The 17,225-nt window shown below is 46.6% G+C and overlaps 2 protein-coding genes across 5 annotated transcripts in view; one reads left to right on the top strand and one right to left on the bottom strand.

Moving 5' to 3' along the window:
* Pi3k92e (phosphatidylinositol 3-kinase 92E) overlaps positions 1-16,375 on the top strand; it is a 44,038-nt gene extending 27,663 nt beyond the window's left edge. For both annotated transcript variants that reach the window (XM_077677994.1, XM_077677995.1), the window contains exons 14-21: positions 1,710-1,875; positions 5,967-6,085; positions 7,984-8,093; positions 8,203-8,281; positions 11,122-11,295; positions 12,072-12,189; positions 13,689-13,834; positions 15,716-16,375. In XM_077677994.1, the coding sequence (XP_077534120.1) occupies positions 1,710-1,875; positions 5,967-6,085; positions 7,984-8,093; positions 8,203-8,281; positions 11,122-11,295; positions 12,072-12,189; positions 13,689-13,834; positions 15,716-15,983 (1,180 nt within the window). In that variant the 3' untranslated portion in view covers positions 15,984-16,375. The remainder of the gene's footprint in view (positions 1-1,709; positions 1,876-5,966; positions 6,086-7,983; positions 8,094-8,202; positions 8,282-11,121; positions 11,296-12,071; positions 12,190-13,688; positions 13,835-15,715) is intronic.
* A 25-nt stretch (positions 16,376-16,400) lies between these two features.
* LOC144146071 (3 beta-hydroxysteroid dehydrogenase type 7-like) overlaps positions 16,401-17,225 on the bottom strand; it is a 59,104-nt gene continuing 58,279 nt past the window's right edge. For all 3 annotated transcript variants that reach the window (XM_077678000.1, XM_077678002.1, XM_077678001.1), the window contains exon 6: positions 16,401-17,191. In XM_077678000.1, the coding sequence (XP_077534126.1) occupies positions 16,781-17,191 (411 nt within the window). In that variant the 3' untranslated portion in view covers positions 16,401-16,780. The remainder of the gene's footprint in view (positions 17,192-17,225) is intronic.

Raw genomic sequence — 17,225 nt, forward strand, 5'->3', positions numbered from 1 at the left:
GTTCGGGTAGGCGCAAGCCAAGCCTACGTCTATCAAACTCTTTTGCTTGCAACGGCATCCCAAGTTAAGGTGTCTAGAATGCCATTCTAGCCACCTTACTCAAGTTGCCGTCCGCAGCGGTTTGTACACGCCATGGAGGGAAAATCCGAAGACCTGATTGGTTGCTCGGTGTTGCTTCACCGCCGACGAACTTTTCTGGCCGAGCTCGATCGGCGGCGGACGACGTTTTTTACGCCTCCGCGGATCGGCTGGGCGCCGCCGGGCATTGTTCACCGACTTTTCGTCGCATAGCGACACAAAATTTCAAAGCTCAGAAAACTATGTGAAAAGCTTCCTTGTATATAGAGATACCCCCTCGGACGTTTAAACTGTAACCTTTCAGTAGAACATATTTTAAATCCATTTCAATCCTTGCGCGCACGAGAAAGCCCATCCACGCCATCGAGCAAGCTCACGAAGTCATTTGCGCTTCGACCCAAACGACCGACGTCTGGGCTCCTGTGACGTATCCAGGCGGCCGCGGAGCTGTTGGCGCGCGCTTTTCAGCCTTGTGCATCCAGTCAGCGTTTTTGGCACTGAAGTCACGTGCGACTCCGGCTTGTGGGTCTGCTCTGGCGCGCGCCCGCGCTCCAAGGCCGGAATCGGCTAGGGTGCGACGAGAACAGTGACGTCAAATGCGCCGTTCCGTCATGGCGGCTGCCTCGGTGTTCTCTTTAAGGAAACCGAGGCTGACGCGAATAAACGGAGCTGTAACTAACTATTTATGCTGCGTTGGACAATCTAATGTGTCATTCTATGATTAGTGGGCTCGTAGGCAACTATAGCCACGAAAAAAACGTAACACAAAAATTTCGTGTCAGTACTAGACATAATACAAGTTTGTTTTATTCTAAAAATTGCGCCTTTTATAGAATCCCCAGCGCTTGTCCGGCTGTAAACGATGCCGTATCCACTGAGAATATAATTTTTTAGGCTAAATTTTGATTCTCCAGCCAAATCGTGTGTTTTGGTTACGTGTGCCATGAAGTCACAAGAGCGGGTATTTAAATAAACTTCCAGTGCGTCATTAGGCTGTTTTTGACCATATTTGCACGTGGCTTGTTTTTGTTACTGTAGAAAGTAATTGTTTCGTGAAACAGGGGGTGTGCTCGACAAACAGGGTCGCGTACGACAACGTCGCTCACTCCAATCTGCCTGTGTCGTCTAAGACAACTCCGGAGCGGCGGACTGCTGTGCAGCTAAACAAGAATAGTGAGCCCAGTACCAACAGCAGCGCGCATCGGGACTTCAACGATAGCGCGGTTTCGTAATTTTCATTGTTTCCCCCACCACTCTTACCGCTGTAAAATGAATGTACATTACATTTAAGTGCAAACAGCTTATAAGCCCTGCCTAATTTGCGTTTGATTTTGCCGGCCTCAGCCAATCGCACAGCTGGACATATTACATCATAGGTTCCGTTGCGGGAAATGAGCCAGTGGGTCGGATGGCCATTCCCGTCTTTCCTAATTATGTAGTGGTGCCAGTATGATTCTAACGAGGCAATCTTTCGAATAAACCAAGCTTGTGTTGGGTCTGCACGGCCCCTTTAAGACAAATATTTCGCTGCTGACGTTACGTGAAGTCGTCAAACTGGTTCTTTTACATGAAGTGTCCTTCACATGAAAGAGCGCGAGAGCACGCCTTTCAGTCGAGCGACGTTTGTGCAGGTGCGAGATGCACGTTGCTGCCCTGAGCGTCAAGTTCGGCCTGGTGCTAGAGGCCTACTGCCACGGCGCGCCCGAGCACCGCGAAGCCCTGCTGCGCCAAGCCGAGGCCCTCTTCAAACTCCGTGTACTCGGCGAACAAGTGCACTACGAGTCCAGCAAAAGAAAGGCAGGTTTTCACCTTGTAAAATTTGATCAGAGAATAAGATGACGCGGGGAGATTTACAAGACGGCAGAAACGTCCTGCAAAAGATGAATGCCCTGGACGTGCAGGGGTCCCACCCGTGCAGGAGCATGGACAAAGCCACATGTCCTTGCTGCTGTGCATCCTTGTGTGCTCTGTTGTGTACGTCCTTGGTGTCTACGAGGTCTCGACTGAAGCAGGAACTTTGAAATCCCACGATCTCCTCTTCATGTGTTTGCGAGGAACTCGGGGGTCTGTGCATACGAATGCTTGTAGTCGCGATGACACTACCGTTAGTGATGCGCTTTGTAGTGGGTGAAAAATGAAGCAAAACATGTGTCCAAAGGTGCTCTTATAACGAAATGAAGCAGATTCCTCCGGATCCCTCCTGACTGCTTCAAGGCACCGCAGCAAGGCACCGTGGCAGATAGAGTCATTGAGCATGCCGAAATAACACTTACTTTGTGTTCGACAGAAACATCTTTTTTGTTCCATGGAACTTACTTGCGAAATAAATGAAAACGGATGGCTTCAAACCTACGTTTTAACACCTGAAGTTTTGTACGTTCACCGTGAAAAAGGTCATCTATACACCTATGCAAGCACAATGATGTTGCTATTTTAAACTGTTTCATGCGTCCCAAGAAAAAAGTACGACTAGAGTGGGTTGAAAAAATAGGTGCGCATGCTCGCAACAACCCGGATAAGAATGTGGTTGATCTGAAATGAAAAGGTGTTATCAGGTGAACGAGGAAACCATTGTGAACAATGTATCAATGCGAGCGCAGATAAGAACACGAAAAAAAATTGGTGTCCTGGCTTGGGGCGCGATGCAAGCAGCCCGAAAAACAAACCTTTTTGTTTGTGGTCTCGTATGCTTGTATCATCGTCGACGAGTGCGTACCGTGGCAAATCTTGTAGCGTGATCTAAATTGGCCACTCTTGAGCCATTTCTCAGAGAAAGCATTTGACTCGGTCGAAACCCTAGCAGTCATTCAGGCATTACGGAACCAGGGGGTAGATGAGCATTATGTAAGAATACTAGAAGATATCTATAATGGGTCTACAGCTACCATCATACTCCATAGGGAGAGCAGTAAAATACCTATAAGGAAGGGTGTCAGACAAGGAGACAAATCTCTCCAATGTTATTCACAGCATGCTTACAAGAAGTATTCAGAGCGTTGGATTGGGAACAGGTGGGAGTAAGGGTTAATGGAGAATACCTCAATAACCTCCAATTTGCTGATGACGTTGCCTTGTTAAGTAACTCGGGGGACGAATTGCAAAGCATGCTTTCCGCTCTGGGCGAACAGAGTAGAACCGTGGGACTGAAAATTAATATGCAGAAAACCAAAGTAATGATCAATAGCCTCGGGACAGCACAGCAGTTTGAGATAGATGGCGAGGCAGTGGAAGTGGTAAGCGAATATATCTACTTAGGCCAAGTTGTGACCCCAGATCCCAACCATGAGGCAGAGATAATTAGAAGGATAAGAATGGGGTGGGGTGCATATGGCAGGCATTCTCAGATAATGAATAGCACCCTACCATTGTCGCTTAAGAAGAAAGTGTATGACAGCTGCATCTTACCGGTACTCACCTACGGGGCAGAAACTTGGAGGCTCACTAAGAGGGTTCAACTTAAATTGAAAACGACTCAGCGGGCAATGGAGCGGAGAATGATAGGTGTAACATTAAGGGACAAGAAGAGAGCGGAGTGGGTCAGGGAGCAAACTGGTGTTAAAGACATATTAGTAGAAATTAAGAAGAAGAAATGGACGTTGGCAGGGCATGTAATGCGAAGACAAGATAACCGCTGGTCATTAAGGGCAACAGAGTGGATCCCTAGAGAAGGCAAGCGTTGCAGGGGGCGGCAGAAAGTTAGATGGGCAGATGAGATCAAGAAGTTTGCGGGGATAAATTGGTCACAGTTGGCACAGGACCGAGGTAATTGGAGAATAATGGGAGAGGCCTTTGCCCTGCAGTGGGCGTAGATAGGCTGATGATGATGATGATGATGATGATGATGATGATGATGATGATGATGATGATGAGCCATTTCAAGTGGCTCCTGAAGAGCCGTGCCGTGCATGCGCGAGGAGCAGTGACGTCTGACGGCGCACAGCTGGCACGCCGGAGCCGTCGCCGTCGTTACTGAATTAAGTTAGATTGGAAATCGTTTTAGCAGCAGTAAGCATGATAATCAGCTAATTCTAGACAACCAGGAAACCTAAGAATAGCCAGCTGAACCATAGCTCACGCTACGTATATCCTGGCATAACCGAGCTAAGCGACTGCTAATTTTGCAAGGAACTTTTTTCACCAAAGCCGGCCAGCCATATTAACCACCTGCGCTTAAATGAATCTGGGGTGCTTGTCTGAATTGGTAAATCCAAAGAGCTTTCCGTGGACTTTGCGGTGGAGTCCTATTCTGGCATCAGCTGTTTTTTTATTTTTTTGGTTCTTGTTGCTAATCCCAGCCATTGAGCCTTTGCGTAGGCGTTTCCGTGTTCTCCCGCGACGGAAAATATCGATGCCTACGAACACTTAACTGCTATGTGCCTAATATGAAACTACATGATTTATGGTTCCCTATTTAATGTTGTCCTGCTTGTCACCGGAAGTGATTCTTAACGACAGTCTGATGGCTAATTGTAAGCATCTACAGGGTGACGAGCTGCCTTGTGAAAACACCCACACCCGCTGTCACCCTTGTGTCTAGGGAACATTCAACTGTTTCAGAGATTCGTACTTCAGCTGCGTAGGTGTTTAAGAATGCACTCAGTGCTGAACCGGACAAAACTGAGCATGCGCTGTGATGTGGACGCGCGTGCGGTGACTGTTACATTTCGATAAACACACTACTGTTGAAGTGACGTCATTTATGTGAATGTCTGATCTCAGCTCCTGGAACAACAGGCTGTTAGATGTGCGCGGGAGGATTATGCGCACTCCACGTGTTGGTTTCCTTGTCACGCGTACACGTCCGTAGAGCATGTAATTACGCAAATGTAAGAACGTGGGATACTACGTATAGACATCGTGAGGTCATTTCAATAGGGTGTCGAGGAAGCCTGACCACAAGCTAATTGGTGCGGGCGAAACCTCTCACTGTTGGGAATATTTTGCATTTTTAGTCTTTACAAAATGCATTTTTTGTCTTTAGTCTTTACGTGCGAAAATATTCTTAAAAACGCGACTCCAACCGCGCGTTTTTGTCGAATGCACAGCATGCTGTGCAACTGAGTAGCAAGTATCCTTAGTCTCAGCAGAAGCACCATTAGTGGGCTGATGTCTTAGCTGAAAAAAAAAAACACAATGATGAAGAGGGTTTCAGCTTCAATAGTATGTTTTGTGATGTTTTCGCGGTATGCCGTTTGCCCTAGTATCATGGGACATTTTGCCCCAGCTTGAACCACGTGATTTTGAGGGTTTGAATATACTTGGCAATTCTCTTGATAGTCTATCGTAATACATACAGCCCACCCGCTGCGCTGGCTGAGGGGCTAACGCGTTGTGCGGCTGAGCCCGCGGACGCGGGTTCGATCGTGGCAGCGGCGGCTGCTTTTCTGACAAAAAAAGGCGAAAAAGGAAACGCCCGTTTGTCGAGGTTTCGGCTCACGTTAAGGATCCATAGGTGATCAAAACTCATCCGGAACCCTCCATTACGATGGGCCTCATAGTGTAGACGTGGTGTGTTAAACCCCACAATAAAGATCTAGTGCACGATGTTTGTCAATATTTGTGGCATTGGTGGTGCTCATCTTGTAAGCTCTCTTTTCCCACGCACGCAAGCAAGGTTACTTGCTTATTTCTTCGCATTTATAACTGCACGACATAAAACGTCAACTATGTTGCCATGCAGGTGGGAGGGTTACACCACGTTTGTTAGCATTCATGATGCTTCAGTGTTGAGCGATGGGAAAACCGAGAAAATTTAGCTTTCCACGTTTCCCTTGTGACAATGCTCTTTGCGGCGTGAAAGTGTACGAGGTTGCATGCTCTTTGTTAAAATGAGCGTAAAAAGGGACGCATGCTTTTATTTTCCCTTTGCATGAATCATGTCAAGACAGGACAGCAGGGACAAGCTGGTGGCTTCGATGCGGGAAAGCATGTCCAAGGAGACATTCAGAGAGACTTTCCGGAACCTCTGCAGCCCCCTTGACCCCTGCCATGTCTTCACACAGATAAAGTGAGCCTCGCTTACTACTGACATTGTATAGCCAATAGCTCCAATTTTTTGCCTCTTGCATGCACAGCCTTTGTCGAAAGTCCCTAGGCCACGTTAAATGCTTTCGGGCCGAGAGATATTAAAACAAGGTGCTCAAAAAACGACCGAAATATGGGAAACGTCGCGTGGAAACCTTTGGTGTGGTGTAAGAATTTTCGACAAAGACTGGGCACGTAGGTATACTTATGGAAGTGAGTCGGCACTCGTTCAGTTCTAGAAGGGTTTCAATCAAATTCTTTCTACGGAGCCTCTCAGACGATCTGTGGTTATCCCTGTAGTACAAGCGGTAAAGGATGCGGTCATTAAAGGAGGCAGGGCGGAAGCACCGTTCGCCAGGACCTTGGGACGCTTGTTTAATGTTCCTATTTGTTTGCTCTTGTGTTATGTCCTGTTATAATAAGCTCGACCTTCTAAGATGGCCAAAACTCACACATTTCATGATATAAAGGACCCCGGCAAGGCAGCGAAGTATAGCATTACAGCAATATAAAACTGCCAACTTTCAGCTGATTGACTCAGCCGCAGCGGCGGCGGCGGCCGTCGGCGTGCTAAGCAGAACGGCTAAACACGGGGCCTTGTGCGCAGCGCCGAAAGCGGGCCCGGCGAATCACGCGATGTGCTTTGAGGAATGTGTTTCGGGGGGTGTGTCTCCAGTCAAAAGGTTAATTTGCGCATCCGCCGCGAAACCGCGGGGCGAAAGTAGTAAAGCTTTGCTTTAAAAGCTTGTGATTGCTGACGCTCGTGCGCGGTTTGTTCTCCTCGAAAAGCAAAATTACAGGCAAGGTGCAGTCTGATCACTAACAGCTCTTACGATATCTCACGTACGGACAGCTCTGTAAATACGAACGCGGAGTTGTACAAATGGCTTAGCGGTTCTTGTTTTGAACATCTGCTGATCGCCATCATCGTGAAAGCCATGACGTGTTATTATAGAAAGTGAGTTTCACCTGACTTCGAGCGAAAACGTTTCCCACGTACGCAGAGGTACGTCGAGAAACATCGCAGCCGTCGATGTCATAAACTTCTGACACCGGCCGCGGTGGCTCAGTGGCCCGTGTGTGTGAGATTTCGTTGCACGTTAAATATCCCCAGGTGGTCAAAATTAATCCGGAGCGCACCACTATGACGCGCCTCTTCGCCTGCGTTGCGTCGGCGCGTTAAACCCTACAATCAAATCATCAATCATAAACCTCTAACGTCATGTCATTATTACGTCACAATAAAGGGGTTCTCCCGCCACTCACCGTTACTGCGGAAGGGGGTTTCTCGTCATCTTGTTCCTCAACACTGGCTGGCAACTGTTCAGCAGATGAGCATGGCATGCCTTCATCCCTCTGTTTTGAACGCTCCTTATTTTATTTGTGTTTGTAATTGGCGCATTACCCAATGCGATGGTTGAGTGGCTAAAGCAAAAAAAAAAAAACGCCCGTTGGTCGAATTTAGGCGCGCTGTTAATATTCCCGGGTGGTATAAATTATTCCTCGCTCTTCAACTAAGGTGTGTCCAACAGCGCAAGTGTAGCTTGGGTGCGTAAAATCCCATTGCAAATTATCTTTCATGCTCTATCACTTTCCAGATAGTCGGGCGTTGCGTCAGCGCGTTGCACTGGCTTCCTTGTCGCGTAATCGTATCGATTAACGTAATTTATTGCAGTGGTGTTCTGTCCCACTCGTAGCGGCGGGATATTGGTTATTAACAGAATGGGATCAAATTATATTGTATTGTAGTGATATCGTCTTCTGGTTTCGATTAGATGGATAAAATAAACGTGTTGCTGAAACATACTCACCTATCTCCTTTTTTTACCACTTTGTAATCTGCTGTAATGAAAAGTTGAAAAGTGACGTGTTTCGTTGCAGACCTGAGAAATGTCGTTTCATGGACTCCAAAATGAAGCCCCTGTGGCTTGTCTTCGAAAACAGCGACTTTGTCTCGGAGGACATCGCCATCATCTTCAAATACGGAGACGGTACGACTAGCCTTGTAAGCCAAGCCCGCTGCTGCTGAAGTTGCTGCATGAACTCAGAAGAGATATTCAGCTTTTCTGACAATGACTAATTTTTGTTCGTGTTTTGCAGACCTGCGGCAAGACATGCTTACGCTGCAGATGATCCGAATCATGGACAAACTCTGGAAAGACGAGGGATACGACTTCAGGTGCAATTCAACATTCTTTTTTGTACGCGTTATTGTTTTACGGGTGCAATTCCCCACGCAAACTTTTTTGCTGTAAAGGCTTTAGCTTGTCGTTATTTGCTACTCCACTGTTGGCGAAGGTCGTTTTTATTTTTGTGCAGAAGAGCACAAAAATAAAAACTTTTTCCACTGCTTATTCTGCACAAAAATAGCAAACGACCTCATGACTATATTCGTGGTCATATGTCTCGAATGGGAGGGCTCCACCAAATCAGAGAGGGCCGAAATGCTCGTCGAGCCACGAGGAGTTATCCTATTCGTTGAGCAGGAAGGTGAGATTTAGATACCGGATCTGCTACAAGAGCATGCAGTCTGTATTGATTGGTAACCACGATTTCATCCGACTTCCATTTACGTGTGGCGTACCTCAAGGTACTGCAGTAGGCCCTATATTTCTCAGTACATACCTTAACGAACTTGTACGCATTGGCTCCTCTGCTACATTGATAATATATGCTAACGATAGCACGCTGCTTTTAGCTGGTACTGATTCAGATGAGCTAATAGCAAGATCCAATGTAGCACTCGCTAGGCTGTCACAGCTGTCAAAGTTAAAAAGTAATAAAGTAAATCCAAAGAACACTCAATCACTTTTTGTGTGCGTGCGCCAGAAATTAAAAAAAAAGCAATTCGTCACCACTCCTTACATTTCGAACATCAGCAAATAGAATTCGTTCCGGAACATAAGATTTTAGGGGTGTACTTTTCTCTTACTTTGAGGTGGAATAATACCTTTGTAAAAAGCTATGTGAAGTTACAGCTATCTGATCGCTTTGCCATTACATACTCCCATTACCGTTAAACTTCAAGTGCATTACTCTTTTCTTTTGCGACAACTAAATGATTGTAACATTATTCGTGCGATAGCGATAAAATTCTCACGAAGGGGATTCTAGTAATTCAAAATTGAATGGTGCGGTATGCTGGGAATCTCTAATTGGAGTCCACCACAAAAAATGCTTTTTAACATACAACATCGTTCCTGTTGAGCATATGTATGAATTCCGGCTGCTGTGCAGCGTTTTTTTCTCTACTGTTGCTGTGGTAAATTTTGTAAAATCTTTTGCATGTCTAGACTACAAAGGAACAGACACACGCACCCGAAACACTGACGTATGGTCAATACCGTGTTTCTGTACTAATTAGAAATTCCAGTTTAGCAGACATTACCACTAGTTATTCTTAGCAGACATTACCACTAGTTATACTCTGTGCGATTGTAAGTCTAAGTTCGGTTGTACTATGCTGTATTATGTTGCATTATTTTCAATTTATTCCTTAAATGCACACTGCTGTCATTTTGCGATATGTATACTTCAGATTTTGTAATTATTTCAAATATTGTGCTTTTAACAATCTTGTATGTTTTCCATTACTGCGGTTCGCTGCGCTGTGCGCTGCGCCTTGTAGCGGTTCCCTAGCCTTTGTTAAGCTACTGCAGTAGCTGTTAGATGGGGAACCGTCTAATGTTTTTGAAAATTAGAATTGAATTGAATTGATTTGTGAACAGCCTCAGACCCGAGTCATCGATCAGATGTTACAATGGGTGTTGTTTGACCAATAGATGGGCTATGTCGGCAAAATTTATCCCGTCGATCCCCAAGCAGAAGCGACAGAGCAACAGAAAACGATAGATGGCGTGCGGTGAGGGGTGAAGTCAAGCTCAACAGCGAGCAGGTGACGAAATCGGCTGTCGTTGCGCTGCATTCACAAAGGATTAGTCACTAGGGGTACGTCAAATCGAAGCGCTGGCGACTACCCCGCTCTTTCTGGTCGACGACATATTGACGCACCCCGACACCGCTTGTACGCGTTGTAAGATGGAGTTTGCAGCCAGTTCAGGGTCGGCTAGGTGGCAAAAAAGAATGGAGTGGGAATGAAGGCGATGGTTGGTCTTCGGTGGGATAAACCGGGTGACGTCGGGCGGTTGGTGCAAGAAGACTGCTACTGCAGGTCGCTAATGAACTTTCTACACGAAACCGGACTGCATGTCTACCTGTAGACTTGACCAGTGTTATCGATTTCGTGACTACCTGTGATTTTTGTACCCCTTCTATGTCGCTTTTCCGCTTTCTTATCTTTCTCTGGCTTTGATACTTTCTTCTCTCTGCTCATCTTTACATCTTATTTCATATGCCACAAGGCAAAATTATGAATTAAAAATTTTGTTGGGGAAAAATTATCATTCCTTCCTTAAACAAAGTTTAGAGAATCGGGAAGCTTCGTCCAATCCAACGAAAGTGCTTGCAGTTGATCGTCAAACCTTCAAAGACCGAAATCGCAAAGAATAAATCCATGCGACGATTTCTCTCACACTAAGTAAATGCATCTACGAACAATCTGAATACATGCCGTTACGTATTTATGAGCTAAATGTTTACAAATGCTTCCTTCATTATGATAATTGCGTGTATTGTCTTATCTAAGACCGTTCCTTCTTTGCGATTTTGAAGTAAACGCTTGGACACGATGGAAGCCCGACTTCACGCTAGCGCCATGTGTCCAGAGCGTTACGGTCGACCAACCTGTCAATGGGAAATGTATTAGTTTTTGGCAGGACGCCATCAGTCCAACTAAGCAAGCCTTCGCTTTAAAAATGAAGCGACAGGCAGCTTTCAACGCAGATATACCATCAAAGGCTGCCTCTAAACAAAATCTAGGCGTTGTTTTGCAGACAGGGCGCCCGAAGTGTTACGTGGTGAAGCAATACTTGCCAATGAGCAGCCGTCGCGTAAGGCGACATGGCTTACTTGATGTACTGAACAGCTTTTGTTTTTTTCTTGTCTGTAACACGTGAACAGGATGATTCCGTACCAGTGCCTGTCCACGGACCATAACGTAGGCCTCATCGAGGTGGTACGCCAGTCAAATACGATCGCCAACATCCAGAAAATGCACAATTATAGCGCAACTTCGGCTTTTAGGAAGGGCTCACTGCTAGCCTGGATCAAGGATCACAACAAAACTCCCGAAAGGTATGTACTTACAAGTTCGAAGGGACAGAACAGGGACCTGCGAAATTCGGAGCGTTTATCAGAATATGGGACATATAGACGGTAAAACATTTGTGCACTTGATATTTCCTCCCTCTAGGAACGCATGGACAATAACTCATGAACACCCAATGCACTAACGCTGCGTCCTTATGCGGCGTCTTCACGTATATGTTCTCGTTCCCGGTGCAGACCAACCCCCTAAAACACCAGCACTGTTGTCACTTCACCCTTCGCATTCTCAAGACCACTGACCCGTGCTATCGGCTTTAGGGAATATTTTGCGGAACACGATGTGATTGCTGATGCCTTATATTTATGTAGAGTTCACCAGTCCTCCTTCTTTATTTACTTTGGTAGTTGATCTCTTGTGTTTTCAGTTTAATTTGTTAAACGTATTTCTGTGCCTGTCCCTACTGTGTCCTTTGTTCTCAAGTCAACGAGTAACGATAGAAAAATAAAATTGATTTCTTTCTTCGTACGAGCCATACACGTCGTCTACAGTTTTGTAACGGCGTCTTCAACAAGCAAGCATGAAGTCGGTTAAGCTTTAAAACTTTCAAACTTGGTACTGTTTTTCTGTTTAACTTCTAAAACAGCCACAGGTAAGCTTGATCGTTGAAAATTCCGTCACAAATAACGAATATTCCCAACTCCTTACGGCTTTTATTAACGGTATTTGGCTCTTTTAGGTCGGGCCGATAAATGGCGCTTTGGTACACATGCCATGCTCGCCACAGAAGGATGTTGATTTTCAGCCTCAAGAAAGCGGTGGAGAACTTCACCTTGTCTTGTGCCGGCTACTGTGTGGCCACATATGTTCTTGGCGTCGCCGACAGACACAGCGACAACATCATGGTCAAAGCAAACGGAGAGGTAAGTCTCGCAACTCGCGCCCACTGGGAGGACCTACCTATAATGTCAGACCTCGATTATACAACACTCGGTTTCGCGAATTCCTCGTAATAACGAACGAATTTATATTTCCACCGCAGCTCCCCATAACCATAATGCTTTCTCGTCTTTCAAAATTTACTGATTTAATAAAATACCTCAAGGGTCTCGGAGACTTCGTTAATTCAACCTTGCAATGTTTTACTTCTCATGCACAGTGTATTCGGCGCACTTTCCACAGATGGCGTTGTTCAACTAGTTCGTCGTCATGTAAATCTGGGAGGAGGATGCGTTCTATGAATGGCCATAATAGGGTACAGGAATACTGGCTGTGCCAGCAGAGGTGTTTTGTTGAACCACAGTAGCTTAAACGTTCTCCCGCGAACCGCCTGCTCAAGAAAGGAAGCAGCAACGAGGAACAAGCTCGATCCCCTGCTAAGCAGGAGAGGGGAAAACTGACGTCATGGAACTCTATAAAATAGTTGTCTTGCAGTTATCCGGGATTTCAAATTAGACTCAAATATTATATGGCTAAGCTTTTTTCGCTCCTTGATGTAGTACATAGGAAACGCAAAAGGGCGCTATCAGTAGTGGCTGGGAGACGGGCCTCTTCCGCCTATCTTGCTGAAGCTAGATACTTAGACCAGGGAGAAAGTTGAAGGCATTGGATGTTCTGAAGTGCCTAGTAAGTTTCACTGATCACCAGAGTGCACTTGTGTGGTGCAGTGGCAGCAAGCGGTGGTATTTTCTAACGCAGTTTATGGGAATCACAAAGACTTTTTTCCCACCTGGGGAGCTCAGCGAAATAAAATAACATAATGATGTCTATTGATGCTAATCCGGGAACAGTACAAGCAGCCGGAGACGATCAAGCTTCAGGCGACGCAACAACTGATTCAGTACATATCGTAAAAACAATAACTTTCTAAGGAAGTAATCGTGCCGTAAATACAAAAGCTCTGAACACTATCGCATAAAGCCTACGCTGGCTGCATGTATCATGGTGGTAGCACACATAACTGGGGGCTAAAAATTCGATGACACGCAGCGAAATGTAGTTATGCGCCGACGGTGCCTAATTAAATACTTGTAATTTTTGTCTGATTCCCAGTTTGTTTTTCAATATTTACGGTTTCTATTTTTATTGGCTATTGTTTGTTTGGTCATTTGTAATTTTATTTTTAACTTTTAATTTCTAATTTGTAATTTTTATTTTAATTGATAATGTTAATTTTTAATTTTATTCGCGTTTTTGCACATTTTTTAAAAAATTCAGCTTTTACTGTTGCCATGTCTGACATCACGACCGTGTGAAATCACACCCTTCTGGACCAATCGTTCAAGCCTATTTTTGTATGTGGTGAATCAACGCCACATGGACCACGATCAGACATCTTGTGTAATGGCTTAAAACATCGAATCATTAGAAGCGTGAGGCTGGTGCAATGCTGGCATCGACATTGTGGCGGTCGTTTACGCAGCTGTTCCACATCGACTACGGCCACATTCTGGGGAAGTTCAAGGAGAAGTTCGGCATCAAACGGGAGCGGGTGCCGTTCGTGCTCACGCACGACTTCGTTCACGTCATCAGGCATGGGCACGACAGTGGAAGCGTCGCGTTCAACAGGTAACCCAACTCGCAGTAACCGGGCGTAGAGGTAGTTGGCATTTATGTCATTTGTGCAGTGGTGTGGTGGGATGAATGGGAACGAGGATGATGTTCTTGATTGTAGGGTTTAACGCGCCGACTCAACGCAGGCGATGAGGCGCGCCGTAGTGGAGGGCTACGGATTCATTTTGACCACCTGGGGATCTTTAACGTGCGCCGAAATCTCGTACACACGGGCGTTTTTGCTTTTCGCCTCCATCAGAAAAGCGGCCGCCGCGGCCGGGAATCGAACCCGTGACCTCGTGCTCAGCAGCGCAACGCCTTAGCCACTGAGCCACCGCGGCGGGTAACGAGGATGATGGAAATTCAAATAAAAGATGAACGAAGCTCACACTAACGCGAAAGACTCGCAGGTAGCGAAACTTTGCGCAGCCTTCACGACGGTTTATTTACACGATTGCAGCCGATTTGTCTCGTCTTCTCTCCCGCAACGATCTTTGCTCCATCTTTGCTGCTGTAACGGCGAAAAAGCAAATGAAAGAAGCAGAGCGAACAAACGGATAGCGCGCACTCAATTAAACAAGACGCCTTCAGGTGCAACGTCCACCCGATCACGTGCTATGTGTCGAGTAGGCGTCGTGATTCTTATCCCTACAGTAGCAGCAACGGGAACTAACCGCGGTCGTATCAAGCGCCATTAAAAAGGATAAACAAAACCAAGAATTCCTTTTGCGCTCTAGCTTGCAGACGATGGTTGCTGAAGAAAGCCGAGCACCGGGGGCATTTAAAGAAGAGATATGGGCCACAAAACCAAAACTCGAGCAGATAGATGCGGAGTCTCCCTGCTGCTGCCGCGGCCGCCTTTGACTACGACATGGCCACCTTCTTGTGAGGCATCTTAGCGAATAATGTAATGGCAGCCATGCGGGGTACACAGAAGTTGAGACACAAAACTTGGCACCCAAGTTGCACGACGCGACATGGCGCTCCTCTCCTCCCAGCACTTTTGCGGCGCCGTGACTCCCTCCTCAACGCTCTTATCGTCTCTTCTCCCACAGAGCGCTGCCGTGCCCTCTCTATAGAATAAATTTCAAGCGTGAAAATTCAGACAGGAAACGAACGGGACAAAGAGAAGCGCTAGTGGGTAATTCGTACAATGGATTACCAACTAGCTGTAACCCACACGTTGTCTGTCTATAGAGTTGTGCTTCTCTTATGACAAGCTGCCACAGATCACTGAGCGCCGCCGTTTAAGTGCGTACTACGGGAAATTTCGGCATTAAAGTAGTGAGCGATATTTGTATGTTTGTTTTGTCCCATGTGCAGCTCTCCCGCTATTGGCAGTTGTTTTAACAGATATTACTCTGTAGTTATTTAGTGAAATGTGAAGTTTTCTGCGCAGCTAATATTGGGGGTGAAAACTTGCTTTGTGCAGTTTCAAGTCTAGCATTGCGCGACTAGGTTCCTGAGCCATGGAAACTATCCCATAGAAATGCATGGGGAGTAAGATTTGACAGCGAATTACACGCGAAATATTCAGAATCCTGGAAACTTTTTTTACTTTGTTTATCTTGACGTTGACTTTTTGCTTTAAGCCAAATATCACTTTCCTGAAATGATTTTGCTAGGTTCCTGAGACGTGGGAATTTTGAGCGAGAAAGCTGGGTATGCAGCAATATCTGCGCTGTCTATGGTTTTGCAGATCCAGTTTCCTGTTAGGGTGTTTCTATGATTGAATCATGCATGTGCACGCCCTCAGTAACCGTCGCGAACCATGAAGGGGGGTTACCCACCTCGCGACTTAGAACAATCTAGTGGAGTCAATATGAACACGCTCCCAACATCTCCATCCCAAATGTCCTTATATCGGAAAGTTGCCTGTACCTTGCGTCCGCGCAGGTTCCAGCATCTGTGCGAGGAGGCGTTCATAATCCTGAGGCGTCATGGTTCGCTGATCATCTCCCTGTTCGCCATGATGGTGACCACGGGCATGCCGGAGCTGACCTCGGAGAAAGACCTGGACTACCTCCGTGACGCCCTGGTGCTCGACTACTCCGAGAACGACGCCCTCTCGCACTTTCGGGCAAAGTTCGAGGAGGCCGTGAGCAACAGCTGGACGACCAGCATCAACTGGGTTGTGCACAACATCAGCAAGGACAACAAGTAGACTGAAGTGAACGAACGGAGGAAACTCCCGATCATTGCATTACGCCAAATTCACAGACTGTTAACAATGACAAAGCAGTGGGTGCCATGATAAGGACAGCGCATGCGCTTACACTAACCACCGAGTGATCGTTAGTGGCTGATAATGGGAGCTCACAGGGTTATCCTCTGCCCTCGGCTGTTCCAGTGCATGCGCACAATATCGCTGACTAGGATGGGCGTTAACATGCCGCTCTGTCCCTAGGCTGGCAGCCCGTTCGTTGTTCTTGTTTACACCTTTGAGGATTGTGCACTTGCTGTTGGTGCATACCCATATCAAAGTGGCTTCACGCTGTCCTGTTTTGGTGCAAAATGTTTTGAAAGAGTATTTAAATATATCCTGACATTCACTTAGCAGTGGTTTTAATAAATTAGAGTACATGCCGTTGTTCGGTACATCCTTATTCCGGCGATGATTCCAGTGGGCGTTGCGTTAGCCGAAGCGGGGAGTATAAAATCATCCAACGTTGTGAGTACAACCTTACCGGACTCCCATGTTTCAAGAGCAAGCTAGACACAATGTTGTTGAAGCGTAGGCGGACATAGCCTTGCAAAGGCTTCCTTTCACTTCTTTCGCATGCTTCCAAGCAACGACGCCTCGCCAAAACCACTCGCGGTATCTCTTCAAGGGAGATGTTCAGTGATGGGTTTATTGCCCACTGATTAGTAAACACAAGATTATTCTCCTCACTAAGGACAGTGATGTGTGGTCTGGTTCACCACTCAGTTATCACTCGCGATGCTGGTAATCTTCCCTCATCAAACGTTATCGTAGAAGGTGCGTGACATCCGGACCGCTTCCTCGTGCGAGTACTTCGGGCGCCAGCCGAACGCCTGGAGGGCCTCGGCCCCGTCGAAAAGTAGACCGCTGTAAATGTAACGTATATCTGAACGCATGGGAAGCCTGGCCCTTCGGAAACTCGGCGCGACTGGGGCGAGCATCCTGGCCACTCCGCGCATGCAACAAGCGGCACTGAGCGCCATACAGTAGGGCACAGGGCGCGGGAAGATTCGAATTCCATGACCTTCGATCAGCGGTCGTATCATAGCGTCAGCGCCCACGGGCGTGTCGTCAGTGGCTACGAAGCAGCTGCCAGACAGCGTGGTGTCCCTTGACAGAGCGTCGAGTGCCCGGACATGGAAGGAGCCCGCGTTTCCGGCGTAGATGACCTACGGGGGAATGTTCAATCAGGCAAGTTGTTCG

This window comes from Haemaphysalis longicornis, unplaced genomic scaffold, assembly GCF_048455015.1.
Source record: "Haemaphysalis longicornis isolate Haplotype H1 unplaced genomic scaffold, Haemaphysalis longicornis Haplotype H1 scaffold_7, whole genome shotgun sequence".
Taxonomy (NCBI): domain Eukaryota; kingdom Metazoa; phylum Arthropoda; class Arachnida; order Ixodida; family Ixodidae; genus Haemaphysalis; species Haemaphysalis longicornis.